The following is a 20,894-nucleotide window of genomic DNA, read 5'->3' as shown; positions in this document are numbered from 1 at the left end:
CTTTTAAACGCTGCGATTTGACATCCCGCTCGGTAGCCTGGCTAACAATGCACATGTCGCCGACGATCACACCTCTTTGACAGCGGGGCACACCACAGACCGCAAAAGCTCGCGCAGGACGCGCGGTCAGAATTTTGGCGGTTCTTTTCGCTACCATGTAAATTTTTTGCCCTTGGCAAGGCATACTTCGCGATTGGCCTCCAAATGACTGGTGAAGGTCACACCGTCTTTTTGATTGCCCCCTTAGGAACGGGTTCTGAAAGTAAAGGTACTAAACAGAAATACCGTCGACGCCAAAGATGTATTCTGCTTCTTGGGTAGAAAAATGCCTCAGTGGCCCATATAGGCTGAATCCAGTCGGGGATTATCATCCAAATAAACGGAGAATGGTCATTTTCTCGATATGTCTAAATGTTACATATTTATGAATGATCATTTGATAGCAGCTTCCATGTGCGTCTAAACGCATGCGTCTGCAGCACAGATACGCTGCATTAGCCCTGTAAACTGAGGGGCCTACATACAGTACATGTGCATCCAGTCACACAACGAACAATACCTGCTGGTATTCATGTTCTGAACAGACCGGAAATTGAGGACAAAACTATTTTATACATTATACCTTTGGCTGATTGACAAAGTAAGACTTCTTCGTTACGGACTTCCACATGCAACTTGAAGAATTTGAAGGTCGAGTTCGACGAGGAAACAATCGGGAGAGAAAAACGTATTGTTTTTACGGGCCTGTTCATTTTTTAAAAATAATTCCTACAAGCTGTCAGATGCGAGTGTCGTACTCGTCAAATGAACAATTAGTGCTGGTGAGGACTCCCCACTGAATCCAAGAAACAAGCCGTGTTGGAGGCGCCATCACAGACTGCTTGACCTATTGACGAGGAAAATAGGTACACGGGGGGAGACCTGTGGTAGAACGCGTACAGAAAGCACAGTCTCTGAACTTTCAAACAAGCGTGCGCGATCACTAGCGGACAGCTTAATGATTTGGACCTAACTGGCCGAGTTAAGCCTGTTTCATTTGATACCCTCACACAGCATGCGAAGGAACACCTATTACTGTATCTCGTGGCCAAGATTTGGCCACCTTCTTTTATCACAATGACGTTATTCTTGCTTTTTCCTTTTGAGATGTATCAAACATCAACATTAAAATGAACTACAGGCATATCTCATGAGTAACGTTTCATACTCAACGATTCCAAAAACAGCGGTGCAAGACACAGTGCTTTACACTTCATTTTACCGTCTCGACCTACTTTGATATGCATGTAATGAAGTACTCTAATTGGTATGCTCTCAAAACCAGAAATTGGTCGACAAATCGAATATTATTGCCAAAAGTAGAAGACTCATCTTGTTGAAATAGAATACCCTCTCTTGCCTGTCTCTTTACATAAATACCGTCTAATGTCACCCGTAACAAGGCTGTGATATGTTGGATTTTAAGCTATTCAGTGTCGGCCTTTCTGTTCTGCGATACGCGGGTGTGAGACGAGCCAAACTGTCGTCAATGCACGCTCTTACAAATACGTCCGTGTCAGACAATGCAGTCTAGCGGGCCCTTTTGTTGCATGACTTTTTGCCATTCTTCAGGATTGGTCAGTCATCACAGTATCTGTCAGACCGGGTAAATGTCACCGAGGGTATTTATTACAAGCATGCAGAGGTCACTTGTCTTAAAACCACTGTTTTACCTATGTGAAAAATTGTGTGTAAGCCGACACGCACTCACTGTCCATTGCCTGATAATCTGAAACAACACTCTGAAATATTGTCAAAATGGCAGTCAGGTCAGTCAAATCTGAACTGAATAAAAAAAATCTGCACAGAAACTTGATGCTTATGAATGCTGATGACCTGATTCATTTTGAGACATCGAGTATTTATTTATTTTTGTTGTTTCGACCATTAAAGAGCCAATGACATTTTGCAAAATGGTGGCAATCAATTATTCGGTCTGCTCCTCAAATGAAACGGAGCAATTGTACGCGATAGTGAGACAAAATTCAGACGTCGTTATCATCACCATCGTTGCGATCCCTTTCGTTTGTAGCCAAGCCGGTGCACGTAGTCCTACTCCGCACAAGAGAGCGCCGCGTCATCCAACCTGTCCGTTGATGGACAGGGGATTTCAACTCGAGAAAAAAATAGGCCGGCTAGACAGAGGATGCGAACCCAGCATAAAGTATTATAACAAGAGGCCTACATGTCACTTTCCTTGTTCAGCTTCAATCGTCTCTGAGTAGCTCTTCCTGTCTTGGTGATATCCATCCCTCGGGTAGAACACTTTCGTGCCTGAAGCATCCTGCTCTGCTCCCCAAACCGATGACCCATCTTTCCCGTCGAACGAACCTTGGTGCTTTCTCGGGGGCACCGTCCAAATTGTAATATTCTTGTTGCCGTCAGAGTATATTTAATGAAGCATATATTTCTTGGCTTCCAACTCGACGGCCAATTCTCTGGGTAATAGTGTAGGACTGGTATTGTGTCAGGAGTTGGAAGGCCTACTACGTGACGTACATTCTAGACCACCACGTTGCAGGTCAGACTGGGATGATATCAACAAGTACAGTCACCACCATCAACATATCATACCTGTTCCTAGCGATTGCCGTGTAGAGTTTGCAGGAATTCCTGTCTACGAGCCATAGTGCGACCAACTAGACTGAGACAAACGTTCATCAGGAAGTGTAGTCAGATCCGACAACGTACATCCCCGCACCATCGCAGATTTGAGCAGATGCAGCAACGTGATCGGCTTCTGTCCTCGCAAAAAAAATAAAAATCTACAAAAAGTGCAACTTTCACTGTAGTGTAATCCGTCCCTGTTTTGTCCTACCACGGTTGCAGTTATGCATGTTATCTATCTTTATAAAAAAGGTTGTAGGAAGATGGAATGCTGTCATTACTATGCGACACAGACTTAGGCCTAATTATGCACCAGTAGCGGTCACATTTAAGCAAACATTTAGTTACACGGTTGCAGTTATGCATGTTATCTATCTTTATAAAAAAGGTTGTAGGAAGATGGAATGCTGTCATTACTATGCGACACAGACTTAGGCCTAATTATGCACCAGTAGCGGTCACATTTAAGCAAACATTTAGTTACCTCCACCCCATTTTTGGGGGGGGGGGTGTCTAGCTGTAGCGACACACCGTGTCTTCAATCAGTCTGTGGGCTCAAATAAGTGAAGCTCGGGCACAGTGGAAAGATGGCGTTGACATTTTTGAAAAGGCGCCCGCCAAAATGCCCAGATGAGTCAGGCCGTGTTGACAGCATTGCTCCCTGCTCTTATTACACGTGTCCGTCCACGGGGTGTAGATTTGAAGCACAGGAATATATTAGAAAGGCCCCCTTACCAATCCCTTCAAAATTAACGTACATAAAACATGCGAAGTTGGAAGGGGATCATTCCCAATTCCAATGCGTGGCTCAGCCATTGGGATTGTCTTGATTCGGTTTGGTAGATTAGAATAACTTTCTGGTTCATTTTTCACCCATAAAATGAGGTAGTGATAACCTCTTTTTTTGCTTAAAACAAACCAGAAATTAATTTCAACACTGTACATGTACACCAAACTTGGGCTGACAGAACCCAAATTTGGATACTTGCTGGTTTCAACCTCCCTTGTTGGGTTCAAAATGTAACCCAGTAAGTTTTCGGTGAATATCAAATGCCATCCAGAGTCTTGTTGAGACCAATACTGAAGCAAAGCTGCATAAATGCTTACTCACGGGAGCTAGAGTGAATAATCTCTACTGGAATACTGACGGAAAAAACCCCTACCGGGCTGAGGCCACAGAGTAAAACGGTTTAAACGTTTCTCCAGGGAGGTTTGGTCAGCATATTGCACACAACGCCCGTGTGCACGATCGTCACATTCCATTCCACCCACAATTGTTTGCTAATGACATCGATCAAGCTGGTGTTTTGACTCACTGATAATTTACTCCGACTGCCGCGAAATTTCACGTCCTCAAGTTCAAGCGGTCTGCAGCGGCCCGGGCTGGGGGTTGAGTTGGCACACCGCTTTGGCGCCTTCTTTTACTACCCGCGTGTCGGCGCAATGGTGCCCACGAGATTTGGCGGCCAGTTAGCATCAATTATCCCCCAGCCGTGCGTCTTCGGCGGCCCAGTGTTCCAAGTAATTCTTCTAAATTGCAGTATCCATGAATAGCTTACGTAGATGGCACCTTCTCGGTTCATAAATCTGCTGCATTCCTCGAAGACACACGTGTGCAAATTTTAAATTTTCATCATTTTCATGAAAAATCCATCTCAAAAAGACATACGTTGTAACTGAATAGTGTTAAAGAGTCATTCTCAATTCAAGATAGACCAGTACTTAAATTGGGCAATTTAAATAGGCACCTATCCTGGATTCCTAAAAAGGCTTTTTGCATACCGAAGCCACGTCATATTTCTCAAGTTAATTGGGTGAAACTAATTGCAACAAATTTCTACTCTTGGGTTGCATGAGAATCTCTGTGGACAAACGCATAGGCCTACACTTCCAAGATGGCTTCCCATCAGTTGCAACACACGAGGGGTGGGGTAGCCCTAAGCTAGCCCCCGTAAACTAACACTGCACGCCCTTGATGAGTTTCGATTTCCAGCCGCCGACGATCCCTCTGTTTTGCCTGTAAGCACCCGTCCAGGTGTGACGGTATTTTGCTACCCTTGAGCGGCCGGCTGGGATCGCGGCAGCCATGGCAGACTGGCATTCTCTTGTGATTTACACCTTGTTTGGACACCTTGTCACAATATTATCACCGATCTCGCTGATCGATGGTAAAACAGAGCCAGAGAGCCATTATGAAAAGGTTTATTTTTCCCCCAAAGGGCCTTTAAAGGATGTCAATCAGAAGAGCGACTTCGTGGTTAATTGAACCATGTAGGGCAGATGATCGAACAGAGGTTAATATCTTTGGCTTTAATTAGACATTTGAAATGCCAGATAGCATTTTTGTACAACAGTCACATCTTGACCACTGTTTCTCAGATGCCTTGTGCGAGTTTCGGGATCACAGGTACAAAGACACCAAATCACATCCGATAAAGAGCCCTCCACGAACAATTTAAGCGAGTTCTGTTATCTCAAAAATCACTCAGATGCTTGTTATAAGTCTACTAGTAACAGAACAGTGACAGTTGAAAATTATGAAGCCTTGCTGTATGTTTGTAACAGAAGTATATGAAGATCAAAGTAGCAAAGGACTAGTATGTTTGCTCACTATGGAACAATGTACCCTAATAATTGACGCGAAATCGCAAAAGTTCCTTGAGAAAAAAACGAACTTCCCTCTCAACCTTGCTGTGAAACGCTCGTAAGTTGCTATTTATACGGGTAGTAAGTGGTTCTCAAGTATAGAATGAAAGTTATAAAACATTAATGTATTAAAATGTTCATGGGTGTGTTGCTCTAAAATATGTTTTGAGTGGTTACTGGCTTAGTCCCCACCTGACTCTCTCGGTATTTTGTACATGACGTCTGACGCCTGTCGTCTTGAACCACGGATGCTGGTAATCGACGGATCGTGTAACTTCTGACACCTCTGCCTGCTTGGACCGATTAGGCGTTTTATTACGTGATGTGTTTTTGATGGGACTCCTGGGAATTTCCGACTAGACGAGGAAGTGAGATGCTCCACCACAAAAGATTTCCTGGCGATCGAAACAAGAAACCGACCGGGGAAGAGATTGTCACCTGTGGCGGTCATTTTTCACCTCACCTCAAGACCATAAATCTAACTTGACTTGAGTTCGTCGAGAGGAAAGGAGACGAAACACAGCACAAAGCGATCTTGCTTCCACAAACAAAGATGTATCGTATTTCTATGGAGCTGAGCATCGACAGGGATTATAGTTCGGAATCGGTAAAATGCACCCGTGGTCAAGGGGATGATACACGTACATGTATAAGGTATTTTCGGTTACCTAAAACTTTATAATGTTCAAGCTATACTCGTCTAAATCCCGTCTGTGTATCTTTGGTATGCGAATCATCATATTGATGGATCGTTGACGGCGCCCTCAACGTAAGTAGGTGCGGTACTCACGGACAGCATTATCTTACAGGAGAATTCTAGAAAATAAGGGGAAAATGGATGATCGTCTTAGCAGAGACTGCAGAGCAGTAGGGAACGAAGAGACAGATGGTCCAGACTGTGGTGCGAAGAGATAAAAATAGTGCCATACATCATTCACACCTCTCCAAGTAACCGTATCCTCCACCTACCCTGCCATCACCGTTGGGAACGTGTCAAACATGATGACACATCGGCAAATACACGGGCACTTCATCGTGTCAGATCTCATCAGGAATTTCGCGCCAGGGGACGGGCATAAAGGGCTGGACGGGCAGCGGACACCGGCCTTTACCCGGTGATTCAACCGGGCACTCCCGGTCACAGACACCGTCCGGGCTCGTCCCTTTATCTCGCTCCAGGCCCTGCGGTGCCTGTCCTCGTGGTGAAACGGCTCTGGCCGATGCCCGTTGGGGCACCTACGCTGTAGGTCCCTTCGTCTTTCCCAGACGACTTTTGAGCCCCTGAACGGCACAGGTGTCTTGCCGTATACCGCCTGATGAGAGACCCACAGATAAGTGGTTCTTATGAGCTTTTATGAAATTCCGATGCGATGGATTGGGAGAGTAATGAAAAGTAAAGGCCGGCTTCTGCAACGACGGAGGTGTGAAATATTTCATTGAATCGTATCATAGCAACGGACCGACCCGCGTAAAATGCACTTTTAGGGGTCAGGAAAATAATATTAAAAGATTAAGGGAGCAAGGACCCATCGGCTATCGAACTTTGGAGAGCTTCTGTCAGCGTGGTTGGGCAATAGATGATCCAGAATTCAAGGCTTCTCCGAGTGAAATCCAATGAATCAGCTGTGCTTGCTTGGGGCCTGTATTTTTAAGTACATGTACGTCTCTTAACTAGTAATTTTCCCGACTTATCCCAGTCCCAATTGTTTATTAGATTTAAATATGAGGCAGATACAGCTGCACCATTCTCTTCACGATGTCAAAATGCACCAACCTCTTATTTTTAGCTCCAGATAGTTATCTCTGCCAGGCTCTTAAGCGGAGCTCCTTCCAAAGAAGCACCTGGCAGCAGGCCGGGAGAAAACCCCGTAGTGCCACCAAGTGTCCATTTTCAAAGAAGCATATCTCTTAAAAGTTCGCTTTTTGAAGTGTAAGTTTTTAAAATTCGTTTTACGAGATACGTGTATGTTTGTACAAAGTTTGCTAGTACAAGATAATTCTCCAATTCGTTTTTATGACATTTATTTTTTCAGAAATATCGTTTCTAGTTTGGAAACAAATAGTATTTTGAGAAATACGTTTGATTAAGTTTGTCTTTTTGATATATATTTTTCCAAGTAAGTTATATTTTCATGAAATATTTATTTCCAAGTTTGATTTTATAACTCATACAAACGAACTTGAAACTATAAACTAATTAAAACAAACTACCAAAAATATATCGCATGAATCGAACTTGAAGATCACCCCAAGGAGGCCCTGCTTTCGTTTTCCATAAACTTGAAATATGGTCTTCCTGTGACAACCTCTTGATCACTCTTTTCTGGATCGCCTCTGTGAAATAAATGGGACCATTGCTGAGGAACGCGACACTCTCGTTCTACTCAACGTTGTGTGGATCCGCTTGATTCCTAGGTATCCTGAAAGCTCCGATTAATCTCAGACAGTACTTCGAATTCGTCGATAAGCCATTGCCATAAAGCAGGTCAGGGACCAAACCACAATCTAGCGACGTCCCTGGTTTCTGATTATGTCGCTTGTTCAAGTGGCAATAACGTCATTTTTATCAGGGTAATGATAATGATGTAATTTTCCCGCGAGATTTTGGGAAACTTATTTCCGATCACTATTTTGGAAAATCGCCACGGTAACCATAACATTTGCCACGGTGAATCGATGGAGATTTTTAATGGCAACGTTTTCCTGCATAAAGCAAACTTCGTGTAAACGTGTTCATCGGCAGAATTGGACTCGCCTACCCACCAAATTCAACACATCCAGTGCAAGATTTGGTTCAAAAATCTCCTCGATCCGCTTTTAGAGGTACCATATGAAAGGGAAGTTTCATGTAGACCTGGTTAGCATGTTTCCTGCAAATTTGATCAGTCAGAGCGATTTTAATTGAAGTTTTTAGCCGATAAAGAGATCGATGTCATCTGCGAACCGTGATCTAAAGAACGTTTAAAAATTACGTCATCGTTGCACAGTCGAGCGGCGTATTATAGTCTGGCGTCGTCGCTAGATTGTGCTTTGGTCCCCTGATAAATGTTCGCTCAGTGATGAATTCATTTGACTGAATCGGACTTGCGCAAGTGAATGATCACTTAGCAATTTCAGTTTGAATGACTGTAGCTCAGAATTAAATTGCTGTATGTTCCCGATCTCTTACATAAAACTTAATATCGTATGCTCTGTTGAAGTCATTCACATTGCGCTAAAATTGTTGAATATGAAAAATGGCCAATATGTCTGACCGTGACAAAGACTGACACATCAAGACATCCAGAAATGAAAAAATCAAGACATCAAGATGATGTTGGGGAAGTGATTTGGAAGAGAGAACTCTAACCTGCCTCAACCAACGAATGCTCATCGCCAATTTCTCGAGACATCGAGATATCAAGACATCGGGACATCATAACATTGGGGCATCGGGAAATCAGGACATCAAGACACCGAGCTAGATACGGATATGAAGACATCAGAACATTGAACATCAAGAATGAAGATACTGGACATCAGGGCATCGAGATATCGGGGGAAACGTCAGAGGAAGGAGGTCAGTCCCAACCGACACCTCGGCACCCAATTTTCCAAGACGTCCAGATATCAAGATACAGGTGGAAATGTGCGAGGGGTGAAGGAAGCAACTTACAAGGAAGAACTTGTCACTTTCGGCTTGCAAAGAATGACACCCCTTGGACTGTAGGGCATCAGGACATCGGGACATCAAAACGTAAGGATGGAACATCAACATACTGAAACACAAAGTCGTCTGGACGTCAAGACATTGAAACCTCAGGACACCAAGACAACAGGAATTTGAAACTTCAAGACACTAGGACATCAAGAAATCGAAATGTCAGTGGAAAATAGAGGATGGAAGTGATTTGAAATTGAACTTTAGTTATGGCCTCAACCAACCAAACTTTCGCACCAAATTTCCAGATATATCAAGACGTCCGTTTGCACAGCTCAGTGCTCGAGAAGGTTACTTTGTAAAATGTAGATTAGTGGTTCGATTTCTGCCTGGACAATCTTTGTTGCAATCATATTTATCCAAAGTGTCGGGAAGCTTTTTTATTATTTTTTTTAATTTTATACAAACGCTTGGTACAATATAGAGGGCGCAATACAATACAGCGTATATCGCAATTTGCGAGTTGTAAAATTGTACACAAATAAAAGGAAGAGATTGGGTGGACCGGACACAGTAACGCCAACTTATACAAAATATACAGAATGCAGCTTTTATGCAAATTGTCCATGTGCATAGACCCATATTCTATCACGTGTACAACGTGAACATTTTTATTTGATTGATATTTGATAGAAACCAAATAAATGCAGGATGACTGTTCCACAGTTACACACGGAATGTTGCTCAGAAGAATGTTTCATGGACAAACAAAGACGGGAACGGTATGTGGGACATCATGCCTTCAGTGAATGACTTAAGCCCCAGTAAACGAGTCCAGCCAATCACAAACACGGAATTCATGACCCCATACAGCACCAACACTTCAATTTTATTGGTTCAATGCATGTTGAGCATCTCATACAGAAATTAGGTGCAAAGTGATACATGTATATGATCAATTCCGACAAACGTCAAACGCTTTTCAAATTCACTTAATCAATGACAGCAAACAACGGTAATCTTCACAACATACAACCAATGCCCGTTCTACCTCCAAGCAGAAAGTATAATCTTGATAGTACCAGACCTCACCACAAAATACACTTCTGTATACAAACAAAACGTGGTACATTTTATTTACACAATAGCATTAAGTATTATATCCAACAGTAATATACAGGTATGTAATATTTATATTTATTTGTATACTCTACTTTTTAAAAGATTCTTATGACTCATTATACAGGACTTAATTATGAAAGACAAATATACATGAATATAATTTTGTCAGTACTTTGAAACTCAACATAAAAGATGCACAAACACGTTTAGAGATATACACAAGCAATTGAGTTTTTTTTGCCTCAAAATTTAGGCAAGAGAAAACTCTTCAATCGACATATCTGTTTTAACACAACATGAAGTTTGTTCTGTCAGTCAGTATGTTCGTCTGTCACTGCGTACGTCAAGAACTAAACAAATGAACTGTCAATAAGCAACAGAACGTACAGTTGAGAATATGTCAAAAGAAAACAGCTAATGGTAAATGATTTATAATATGGCTATGGTATAATATGGCCTGATAGACAAAACAGAAACAGAAAGTGAGACGAACAAACAGACCGCTGAGAAATGAACACGACATGGTTGCAGTCATAGCCGTCAATGTGAGCGTTAATTCTTGCGTGCTTTGGGGATCATGCCTTTAAGTCACGTCGCTGCTCATGAAGGTCATTCGTTTGTACCTCCTCCCATGTTGGACCAATCATGAAGGATTTTGCGTAATGCTGATTTTTGTCTGTCCATCCGTCCATCCGTCCGTCCGTCCGTCCTTTGGTTACCTCCTTTTTGTCAGTAACGTGCGCGTTTTTGCGTTTTGTTTTTGTCTACATTCTTTCGTGCTCTGAGTGTCATATGTTTAGTCCTAAATCTGACAGGTATTCGTCTCAGTTGTGTCAGTTCGTCAGTCCTGTTGTCTCGCGGTCTAGCTGTCGACCTATTTTGGGATTGTTCACATCATGTATGGCCGGGTTTATCCCGAAAACGATATCAATACATGCGCGTCCAACATTCTTTAAGTCATCCAATTTATAGAGAAGACAAAAAAATCAGTCTATTAAAACTAACAAACCAAACAAACAACAACAGCAAACATTCCAACAACACTTTGAGCAAAAACGTTGACAGCGATTTTCGTCATCCACCCAAAGTTGTTCATGAAACAGTCGTTCGTGTTAAACCATCTTGCGTGCATCGCTACGCTGTTTCAGGCTTTGGCTGCGACTGGCTACAACACACGCGTCAATGGGAATTGCCGCTAGCCGCAAGCCAGTGGCTTCCTGATATGCGCGTGCGTATTTGCCGCCTGCAAATTTATATATCCACCTCCGCAAGGCGAAAATAGGTCCGAGTATTTCTTGAAAATGTCTTCCAAAGTACTCTCGAAAGAATCTTTTTTGTTTAAAAAGTGGCCCATCTGAAACGAATGTGTTGTTTAATACTGCCACAAGTAATACTATTAAGATTTACCATAGAAATGAAAAATTAATGAGAAGTTCGCACATAGGTATACTGTATAAGTATGTTAGTCAGTTATACAGAAAGCAGCCGACTTTTGGCGCAACAATGTGCAAGACAACTTTCGGACTAACGGCAACTTTCGTCAAGCTGGAAAGGAGTGGTGAAAGTGGAAAAACACACCTAATTCTATCGCATAATGTTGTTCCTGATATTGTGCACTTGGACAGATAATGTGTAGGAGACTCCGGTGAAAACAGTGAGTAGAGCAACTTCGTTTCGTTGTATTGTGTTCCGTAGTGAGGTATGGACTGATGGGCTCATTTCCGAGCTGTGTAAACTTAAGAAATGTTAAGGGAACGCTACTTCCAAGAATAATGATACTTTAGCACACAAAGACTTGAAAAATTTCGTTCCCAGGTCGTAGCATACAGAGTCTATAGCTGCAGGGAGTTGCGTAATGTTGAATTTTCTAACAGGTTTTTGGTATATATTTCTCACTTCTGTTCAAAAGTAGTCGCGTTTGTGTAATTTATCATGATTATTTCCATAGAAAATAGCCTAGCCTAACTTTTTTCCAGCCCCTTCAAGTTCAAATGTCGTCGTATCCGAAGCTCACTAAACGGAGTGGAGGGCTCCAATATATGTAGGTCTAGGCACAATGTACATGTACATGCGCCTGCCCATTTTTGGATCTATAGTTTCGAGAGTAGTGGGATGGCTACAGCATTTTTTCCAAGTGTGTCCATTTTTTTGCAACGTGGCTGTGGTTTAAATTTAACAGCCTCTGTTTTCATGTTAGACCAACCTCAATCCTCTACAGAAACTACAGTGTTACGGTGTTGTCAGCATGACAGCCATGATGCATTAACAAGTATATCTGTGGTCATGACGAGCCAAGGCCTACATGTATGCTAAAAGGTTTTACAGAGGAAACTGCACGCTAATTATGCAAATGATGAACATTGTCAGTATCGTGTACAATCACATAAAAACCACAAAGAAATCTGTCAAACACATCTGATTACTCTCTTGGTACAATGGAGTAAAAACAAAGGGCTGATATTTTAGAGGACAAAGTGAATCTATAACTGTGGGGGGCCAAAGCGGTGAAAAACTAGTTCATAACATCCTGTAATCCAAATTTGGTTAGAACAGTACATGACAGTGTAGTAGCCAAGTAGAATATGAGAAAAAACATAGCTTAAGGTAGCTTAAGATAATCATAATCTCACGTCTGTTCTAAGGTGTGGTCCATCAACACATATCTGACCCCTCTTTGGCAGTTAGTCACCTGTAAAAAGTAGACTTAAAATTAAAATATGATGATGTAACAACAAAGAAATATTCAAAGTATACATGTGCATTGATGCACATAGTGGCGTTAAGTATTGTTGCAGTTAGGCTTTTTGTTACAATAGAATGTGAAGTAATAGCCTCTTCTTGAACTGCTTCCTGTCAGTGAATTACATGTAACTCAACGCTGCAGTCAGCAGCAAAACTCAATTTACAACATTTACTAAGCATGTCTGCTCATCAAGGATGTCGATCCTTATTGTACAAATAATTTACCCAAATACAAATTACATATGAGGCACCAAAAATCTGTACTTAGTACATTACACTTGCTTAGGAGAATACGTGGGATTTTGAGGTCCTCTAGAATTATATATGTCAAGTCTCATTGGTCATTACCAACCGCCATAAAGACACACATAGGTCTACAGGCAGCAGAGACTATCCATGGTCAAAGGAGACCACAGTATTTATGCTTTGTTGCAAAGTTGGACTGCTACTGGAGAAATTTTCCGCTGTTCAGCAGATTACCAGTAAAAGTAAAGATACACATAAAAGCAATCAGCAAGTGTAGAAAATGACCAAAATGCATGTAATGTAACAATGATAAGAATAAGAACTTCAAGAAATATATCAATTCAAAATGGAGTCTGGAAATCGATAGCATCCTTCAAATATTTAGGAGAACATATGAGACTGTTGGTGAAACAGAATTATCACATCACAAATCCCACAGTGGCCACATCGGTGGCAGGGAAATCCAATCTGGTCAGTAGTACATGTAAAACCTTAACGGTTCTTTTGGAAAGAAGTTGAATTGTTATTTCCTACATTTGCTACAAATGGTCTCCTTTTCCTAAGCCTGATTGTCACTGACTTACCCTGGTATTCCTATGGCGTATTTATGTGAATATATATATATACAGATTTTGAACAAGTCCTATACAGTCAAATATGGCATGGTGGACCTCCAGTTCCTTCTAGAGGAATGATACTGCTTGCAGTACATGTAAATCAATTCTTAATATTTAATTTTTTTGTACAGAAGATACTTTACACATTATTTACATCTGCTTATAAAACCCAGTCTATTGGGAAATAGTAACACTTTTCAAGGGTATCCCATTGTTAAGAAGCTTGTCAGACAAGCAAAATCCAGCAAAATGGTGGTGAGATTTCTCGCACCGATTGTTGAAGGTTTCCACACAATGAAAAATTTTACACTTAAAATTGTAAAAAAAAAGAAAAGAAAAGAGAATTGAAAGTAGGAGCTTTTGGGTGCCAGAAAAGTATCCCTCCTTTGTCTTTGACAAGGTAGAAAAAAAAAGACTCATGTATTGGACAGGATGGGTTCTTTGCATGAAATTGCAAAGAAACTTTGCATAAAGTTTTCTCATAGTTGGGAAAAAGTATTGTAGCTGACTGATGAGTTCCATCAATAAACAGGCTGTTTTCGTACCAAGACAAAGTAAATGTACATGTTCTTATTAAGAAACTGTGCCAAGTAAGTGAATCCATTAACAAGAAATTATTGACAAAGCGTGCCTTTTCAGGAAGACTACAAATTACAATGCTTGCACAGCAAAAACATGTCATTTACTGTATTTACGTAAAACAGTGCCAGTAGATATGCAGTGACATGAAACACACAGAAATGAAATACAAACGTATGATACCTAACATGTGAAGTAGAGCATGTTGAACCAAACCTGTTTATAACTGCCACCGTTCCTTCGTAAATCGTTGTAATAGGTGAGGTGCTGCAGCATGATGCTGTTTTCACCCAACAGAGTTAAAAAAAAAAGTGTTACTCAGATTATATTTGCTGGATGTCATGAATCACTCTGACTAACCTTGGTATGGAGGCTGATGGATCTGAGAGGTTTGAATAGTTTTATTGCAGCCGCCAGCAGCATTTGATTTAGTTGGTATGAGTGCAGCCCTTCAAAAACTTAGTTTAAATATAATCTTGAATGTCTTTTCATATTCAACACTTCTGGAGCAGGTCCTCCTAATGCTTAGGTTAATTTGCAGCCTGTTCACTCAAATCATAAACCCAGTTGTGGGGATTCTTGATATTAGAGCATACATGGGGGAGGGGTTTGCAAAAAAGTTTGGCATGCTTTCTGTGATGAATCTTGCCATGCTGTTAGATCGTCTTTGCAATCATGTCAAGAATGGATTTCTCCCAAAGGACGTAATTTTTGATCCATACGTGTATATTTCAATGAAAATAAAGTCATAAGATTTTTGAAAACACTTTTTAACATAAATTGGATGATTGAGTCTCCTGGGATTTATTCCAGCCCTGATAATTGGCCTTCCAGTTATTAACTGAAAAGCACAGATGGAACAAGTTGTGATGGAAAATATTAAACTACACGCTGTGCTTCATAGGAAAATCTGAAGTTGCTACATCATGGGCCACTTGTTCCTCTTATTTGTAGGCACACTTCTCTGTCAGGGGCACTTTTGTCTGGAAACACACCTTGTTGGCCAAAGGTCTGCTTTGTCGGTCTACATAGTAAAAAAATACCACTGCTTAGAATGAAACTTTAATTTTTCCCCCTAAAAACGCTTCTCTTTGCTTACATACAGTTGCTGGTTGTTACATTGAAAATTTCAGTGCTGGAGCCTCATACAATGGTTTCTGTCTCACATTCATTCAGTGGCCTGTTCAGTGTAATGTCTGTGTCACTAAACCTCTTCTTATTTGGCTCTTCAAAGTGCACACATGTCTCATGTGTCTGAAACTTCAGCCCATTGGTGTTCGTCAACTCTGATCGGATCATCTCCTGCTCAGCTGTTGACTCAGGTATTTTACTCTCAGACACACAGTTTTGCATGTTGCTGTCAAACTTTTTACGATCAGAAGGATTGACGGCTGACTGTGGTCTGTTCAGGGCGGTCACACGAGAGGAGCAGCTTTTCGTTCCTGCAGATCGGGTCTCAGGGATGGCATCGATTCTCTTGCCGCTGCCACTGAAGCTGTCTCGGTCATTAACACCTTGCATACTCAGAAACTTTGAGGTCCTTCGCTCATAAGCATCGTCTTGATCTGCGTAGTTCACCTTCAGGGGCTTTTCACGTCTGTAATTCTCATCTTGCCCAACCAACCAGTAGGTCAGCAGCTCACCTTTCCCCTTCATACTCACAAGGCCCCTTTCTTCTATTGTGTAGCCACCAATTTTATCAAGGTTCTCCTTAATTTCCTTACTGCAGTGAATCTTAAGAGCTGAAATATAATTACAGGAACAGATGAAACTCTTCAGAAATAAAATACAACTGCACAGTATTTGACCTTATTTTACACCCACATCATGTGCGTGAAACTTGACAGAATCAGCTTGAGTTAATAGTGCGTGCATGTTCAACTTTAGAGCAGATAAGATATACAATTTTCAACTTACGTAAACCATTGGACTCCATTCTTGATGTTGTGTTTACTGTGTCTCCAAACAGACAGTAGCGAGGCATTGCAGTGCCAACCACTCCTGCCACTACCGGACCTGAAAAAATACAACAAACGTCCATGGTTTTCTTTCTTCTGCAACCAAGCTGATACATTAGATGTGTTTTTACAAGCAGGATTAAAGGTTTGCAAGATTTCGGGATGTCAGAATTGGGTGCTGCTACATATAAACTTTTATTTTTACACCTCTGTTTTCAACCCTGAGCAATGCATATAGCACCTCAATAGGAGTCTAGCCTACTGAATGCCTTAAAATTCAACACCTAGTGTGAACCAAAGTGACTTACTTGCTGCTCATATTGGATTTACCACGGCTCGATTGAGGACCCAGAAGGGAGAATGAAGGCCCTCACCTCCGGCTCCGCCAATACACAAAACAGATGACTCGACCCCCTTTAGCTATTTCAGTGAACATTCCAAGTGCGCATGTCTACCCCGCAGTTCTTGTGCTCATACAACATGTATATGCTGCAGCATGAGGATCACAGGCTAAGTCAAGACTCAGGACTCCAACAGATTAAGTCAAACTCCTATCCGACCGAAACTTCCACAGCAATCTTAACCTACCAGAGTGCAGTCCTATCCTGAGCTTCAGCCGATCATCTGGTCTGTGTCGAATCTCAAAATGCTGTACAGCATCCAGCAGGTGGATGGCCGTGGAGGCAATCTCTCCAGAGTGCCTGCTATTGTGAATGGGAAGGCCAGACACCAGCATGTATGCATCTCCGATGGTCTCAACCTTGTACACATCATAGTAGCTGACGATGGCATCAAATAGTGAATACAGGTCATTCAGCATATCCACAATCTGCGAGATGGAATGAAAAATGGGCAAAAAAGTTTCATTTTTTAACTTAATAGATAACATAGCGATTCTTATTTTTTGTCTGTTTCAGTTCCATGTACTTTCATATAATTTGCTACTTTTTTATTCTTTACATGGTTGTGTCATTTGTTATCATTTTATGAATATGCAAATACATGTAAATGTGAAATGTGTTGAAATTGAATTGAAATACAGTGACAACATCTGCAGCAGAGTAAAATACAAAGTATGAAGATTCAGTAAAATACAAGCACATGTATGTACGTTTACATGTACCAGTATTTATTACCATGCAAAGAAAGCAGATGAGTATAGCTAGTTCATTTGAATTAGGGGTGGGGGGAGAGATTTCTCCTTGTCTATCCACTCCAAGTGGGAACAAAACAGGGCGTGTTTTGAAATGAAATTGACAGTCCTTTGATATGCACTCACTGCATGGGCGTGCGAGTTTATGCACATTTGATGTGAAGCATGCTGAGTACGCGCAACAAATTTAGCCTGGAATGTATGGTCTTTGCCTGTACACTAAACGCGTGCAAGAACCTGGTGGAAAACTTAGTACCATCTGTTTTTCTTTTGCCAGTGAGTGTGCACTTAAGCTCAGGGGGGATAGTCACAAACTTCTCTAGCCTGGAACCATTGAAAATGGAGGGTACAGCTCATATACATGTATAGATGTATGCAAGTCATATGCTACATTCACTTCTAATCACCATCAATCATAATATTGCGATGGTCTTAAAAGTTCTAAAAAGGCATTGCATTTAATGTTACAACCATCAATTTAAATACCAAACCAGGTCTCAGTAGTCTGTGACTGCTGATACGACAAATACACATGATCTGATTTTGCATAGCGAGGTTGGGTGGTGTCAGTAGGAGGTGACTATGGAGGATGTGAATTTGTGATCTTAAATTAGTGTGGGTGACATTCATATCCTGCAAATGCTATGTTTATATATAGTGTATTGCAAAATGACTGCACGCTCTCACCTGGAAAGGGGTGCTCTGTGATGACAGAGCAGTGAAGCCGACGATGTCACTGAAGAATATTGAGACCGAGTCAAATGACTCAGGCACGACCTGTCGACCTCGCTTGAGTTGATTTGCAACAGGCCTGTGGATAAAAATTTCACATGGATTTTTTTTACTGTTATTGTGGTCTCAGCAAGAAGTTGGCACTGCATGTGGCACTGAGTATGCACAAGGGCAATGTCCCAAGAAAAAGTGGAAAAAGTTCCAACAGAGTCTTTAGAACTACAAACATCACTACGACAAATTAAAAGAACAAGACCTTTCACTTGTGTAGTGTGTCAATGAGTGAATTCAGTTGAATGTGGTTTTTTTTGTCAAAAACCTGTTTTGGGGAGGCTAAATCATGGATTTCTGGTACTCATTTGGAACCTTGCTTTGACATGCTCACCATGAGTGTTATTTTATTTTTTTCCTCATAAAGTCAAAGAGTGAGGTTCCTATTCTTTGGTAGTAGAGCTTTTTTGTTCATTAGAACTACAAAATGTGCCAAAGATGGCTGTACAAACTACCTGCAGTGTAAACAACCAGGATTTTGGGGCAACACTGATGAGAGAAATGAAGCAAAACCTTGTTAGGTTGACAAAATAAAACTTAATTTGGCTGAGAGACTGTATCAACAGGAATTCACCTACAAGAAGAAAAGCTTTAGCTGCTTTCCAAGCACTTGTAGAAAAAAAAACAACGACCTTCTGCTTGGTAGTGCAAACGTCTTATCACTCGACCACTGAGCTAGTCAAGGTCTCATTGTTGGTTTACAGTGACATGACAGTTAGCATTGCGGTTAACAGTTCAGTGGTGTCAGCATGTTGTCAGTGTGTTAAGTTTTTGTCACTATGACCAAAAAACCAACAGGTCGACTGCTGTCAGTGTGAAAATCTTGTCTTTTGTCACTGTGAGTCTCTGAATTTCTTGCCAATACCTTGTCAGTATGACAATGTTCTCTTGAATACTGAACTGGCTTACTTTGTTAAAGTACGTGTTACAGCACTCTTTGTTTGTTTCCTTTTGCAGCATAAAACCATTCATGTCTTAATATAATGCGCTGTGAATCGAGGACTGCAGAGATATATGGCATGCATCAGTGCAGTATCACATTCGAAATTTAAGGCTGGACTTTTCTCCTTTCACAGTTGTGTTGAATTACTTTTTGGACAGTATAATGACTGCATTTTTTTTAAAGAATTGGTCACATGGAAAACCGTGCATATTGTAACTGGCTGCATTGTGAGGCTGAATGAAGGTAAGTTTGCATGCAGAATTTCCATGATGTGGTTTTCGTGTACACGTGTCAACTTCCAGTTGCAGCCATGAAATTACAGTTGATTACTGACTTCTTGACAAGACTCCTTCCCGCAGTAGCTCTGTGGTACAAATCATTGGGTGGGGGAGGGGGTTAGAAAAATCCCTCCGTCAATGTAGGTGATTTACAGGCAGCGGAAGTGAGGAAAAGAGGACCAGTGGACCTTCCTCACTTTTTACAGGCCAAATAATGGGATGGGGCTTAATAGATCAGCCTATTAATGGCTGGTGCCTGAGGGTCTCACAACTGGCCCCCTCCCCACTTCAAAATCACGTAGCAGTCACAGTAAGCAAAGGCCTACCATTATCTTCACACAACAAACTTACATAGGCAGCATTTGGTGCAGCAAGTTATCAGTCTTCTTCTTCTCCTCAATGAGTTGTTGGGTTCGGTCCTCCACAATCCCCTCCAAGTTATTGGCATACTTCTCCATGATTGCTATCATGTTATCTAAGATATTTGACTTCCTGAGAATTACAACAAAAGAAGACGGAGCCCCAATTTAGCTGCTAAAGATCACGTCCAAATATCCAAAAGTATACCTGAGTAGTGGCGTTAAAAATCTTTCCTTGGGAGTGACGACAGTCCATTTCAGTTATTGATGTTGGTCGCTTCTTGTTACTATAATAACCACTACTTGAATCCCATTTACTTTTAACTTTACCTGTAGTCGCACTCACACATTTCTGTTTCCATTATCCCTGATAAGTGTTATAAATTCTTATTAAACAACATAACTACCCAATATCTTCAGTTCTATTGTAGAGTTTAATTACATAATCCCAGCATCCGTCCTAAGAGTGCACCCCCAGGGGACTCTGCTATGGGTGTAACAATTAACCAATAATCATGAAACAAGAAGGCTGTACTAACGGTTCATGAATACCAGCCAATATACTTCCATAAGCCGTAACTTAAAGTTACAAGGCACTTTGTGCACTGTTGGTTGGGAAGTCTTTCAGTTTTATGTTTTTTTTTTTTTTTGGCATTTTAAAATGCCAAGTGTTTGTGATAACTGTAGGAATTGCTGCAAAGATGTCACTGTAGGTGCACACTGTATAATTCTGGGTGTTAAAACACTGCTGGTGGAAATGAGGGATGGTCCCAACTTTTTGACTGAGGGCAAGGCCCCAACTTTTAGTGCTCCTATAATGCAGCATGGCATAAAGGATTGGTCTATTATAGGCTGATGCCTAATGGTCTCACAACTGGCTCCCCATTTGGAAAATCATTCTGCCAATGCTGGGTAAATGTCCAAAACTGTTTCCAACAAGTGAGAAAATCATTGCTTTGGTGTCACTTTAGCTACGCACTTTAAAGGTTTTTCATGAGAATTACAAATCCGAACCGTATCTCATTTCCCATTAAGTGATTAGTATGAAAAGGGAAATTCTGGTAACTTGATGCTTAAGTAAGTACTGGTATTACTGATCGGAAGCCTCAGCCTAAGATGACTATTGTGCTCATTATACATTGGCATAGAGTTCATAAACCTCCTGAAAGAACCTGAATATGC

The 20,894-nt window shown here is 41.3% G+C and overlaps 1 protein-coding gene across 1 annotated transcript in view; it reads right to left on the bottom strand.

Moving 5' to 3' along the window:
* Positions 1–9,800: 9,800 nt before the first annotated feature.
* LOC110979673 (speract receptor-like) overlaps positions 9,801–20,894 on the bottom strand; it is a 73,040-nt gene continuing 61,946 nt past the window's right edge. The window contains exons 15-19 of the mRNA XM_022235683.2: positions 19,705–19,845; positions 18,037–18,160; positions 16,785–17,025; positions 16,156–16,254; positions 9,801–15,980 (exon numbers count right to left, since the gene is read on the bottom strand). Of these exons, the coding sequence (XP_022091375.2) occupies positions 15,382–15,980; positions 16,156–16,254; positions 16,785–17,025; positions 18,037–18,160; positions 19,705–19,845 (1,204 nt within the window). The 3' untranslated portion in view covers positions 9,801–15,381. The remainder of the gene's footprint in view (positions 15,981–16,155; positions 16,255–16,784; positions 17,026–18,036; positions 18,161–19,704; positions 19,846–20,894) is intronic.

The sequence above is a fragment of the Acanthaster planci genome, linkage group LG07, assembly GCF_054643075.1.
Source record: "Acanthaster planci isolate LZ-2023a linkage group LG07, COTS_SCS, whole genome shotgun sequence".
Classification (NCBI taxonomy): Eukaryota; Metazoa; Echinodermata; class Asteroidea; order Valvatida; family Acanthasteridae; genus Acanthaster; species Acanthaster planci.
This window is presented reverse-complemented; position numbering and strand designations above follow the sequence as displayed.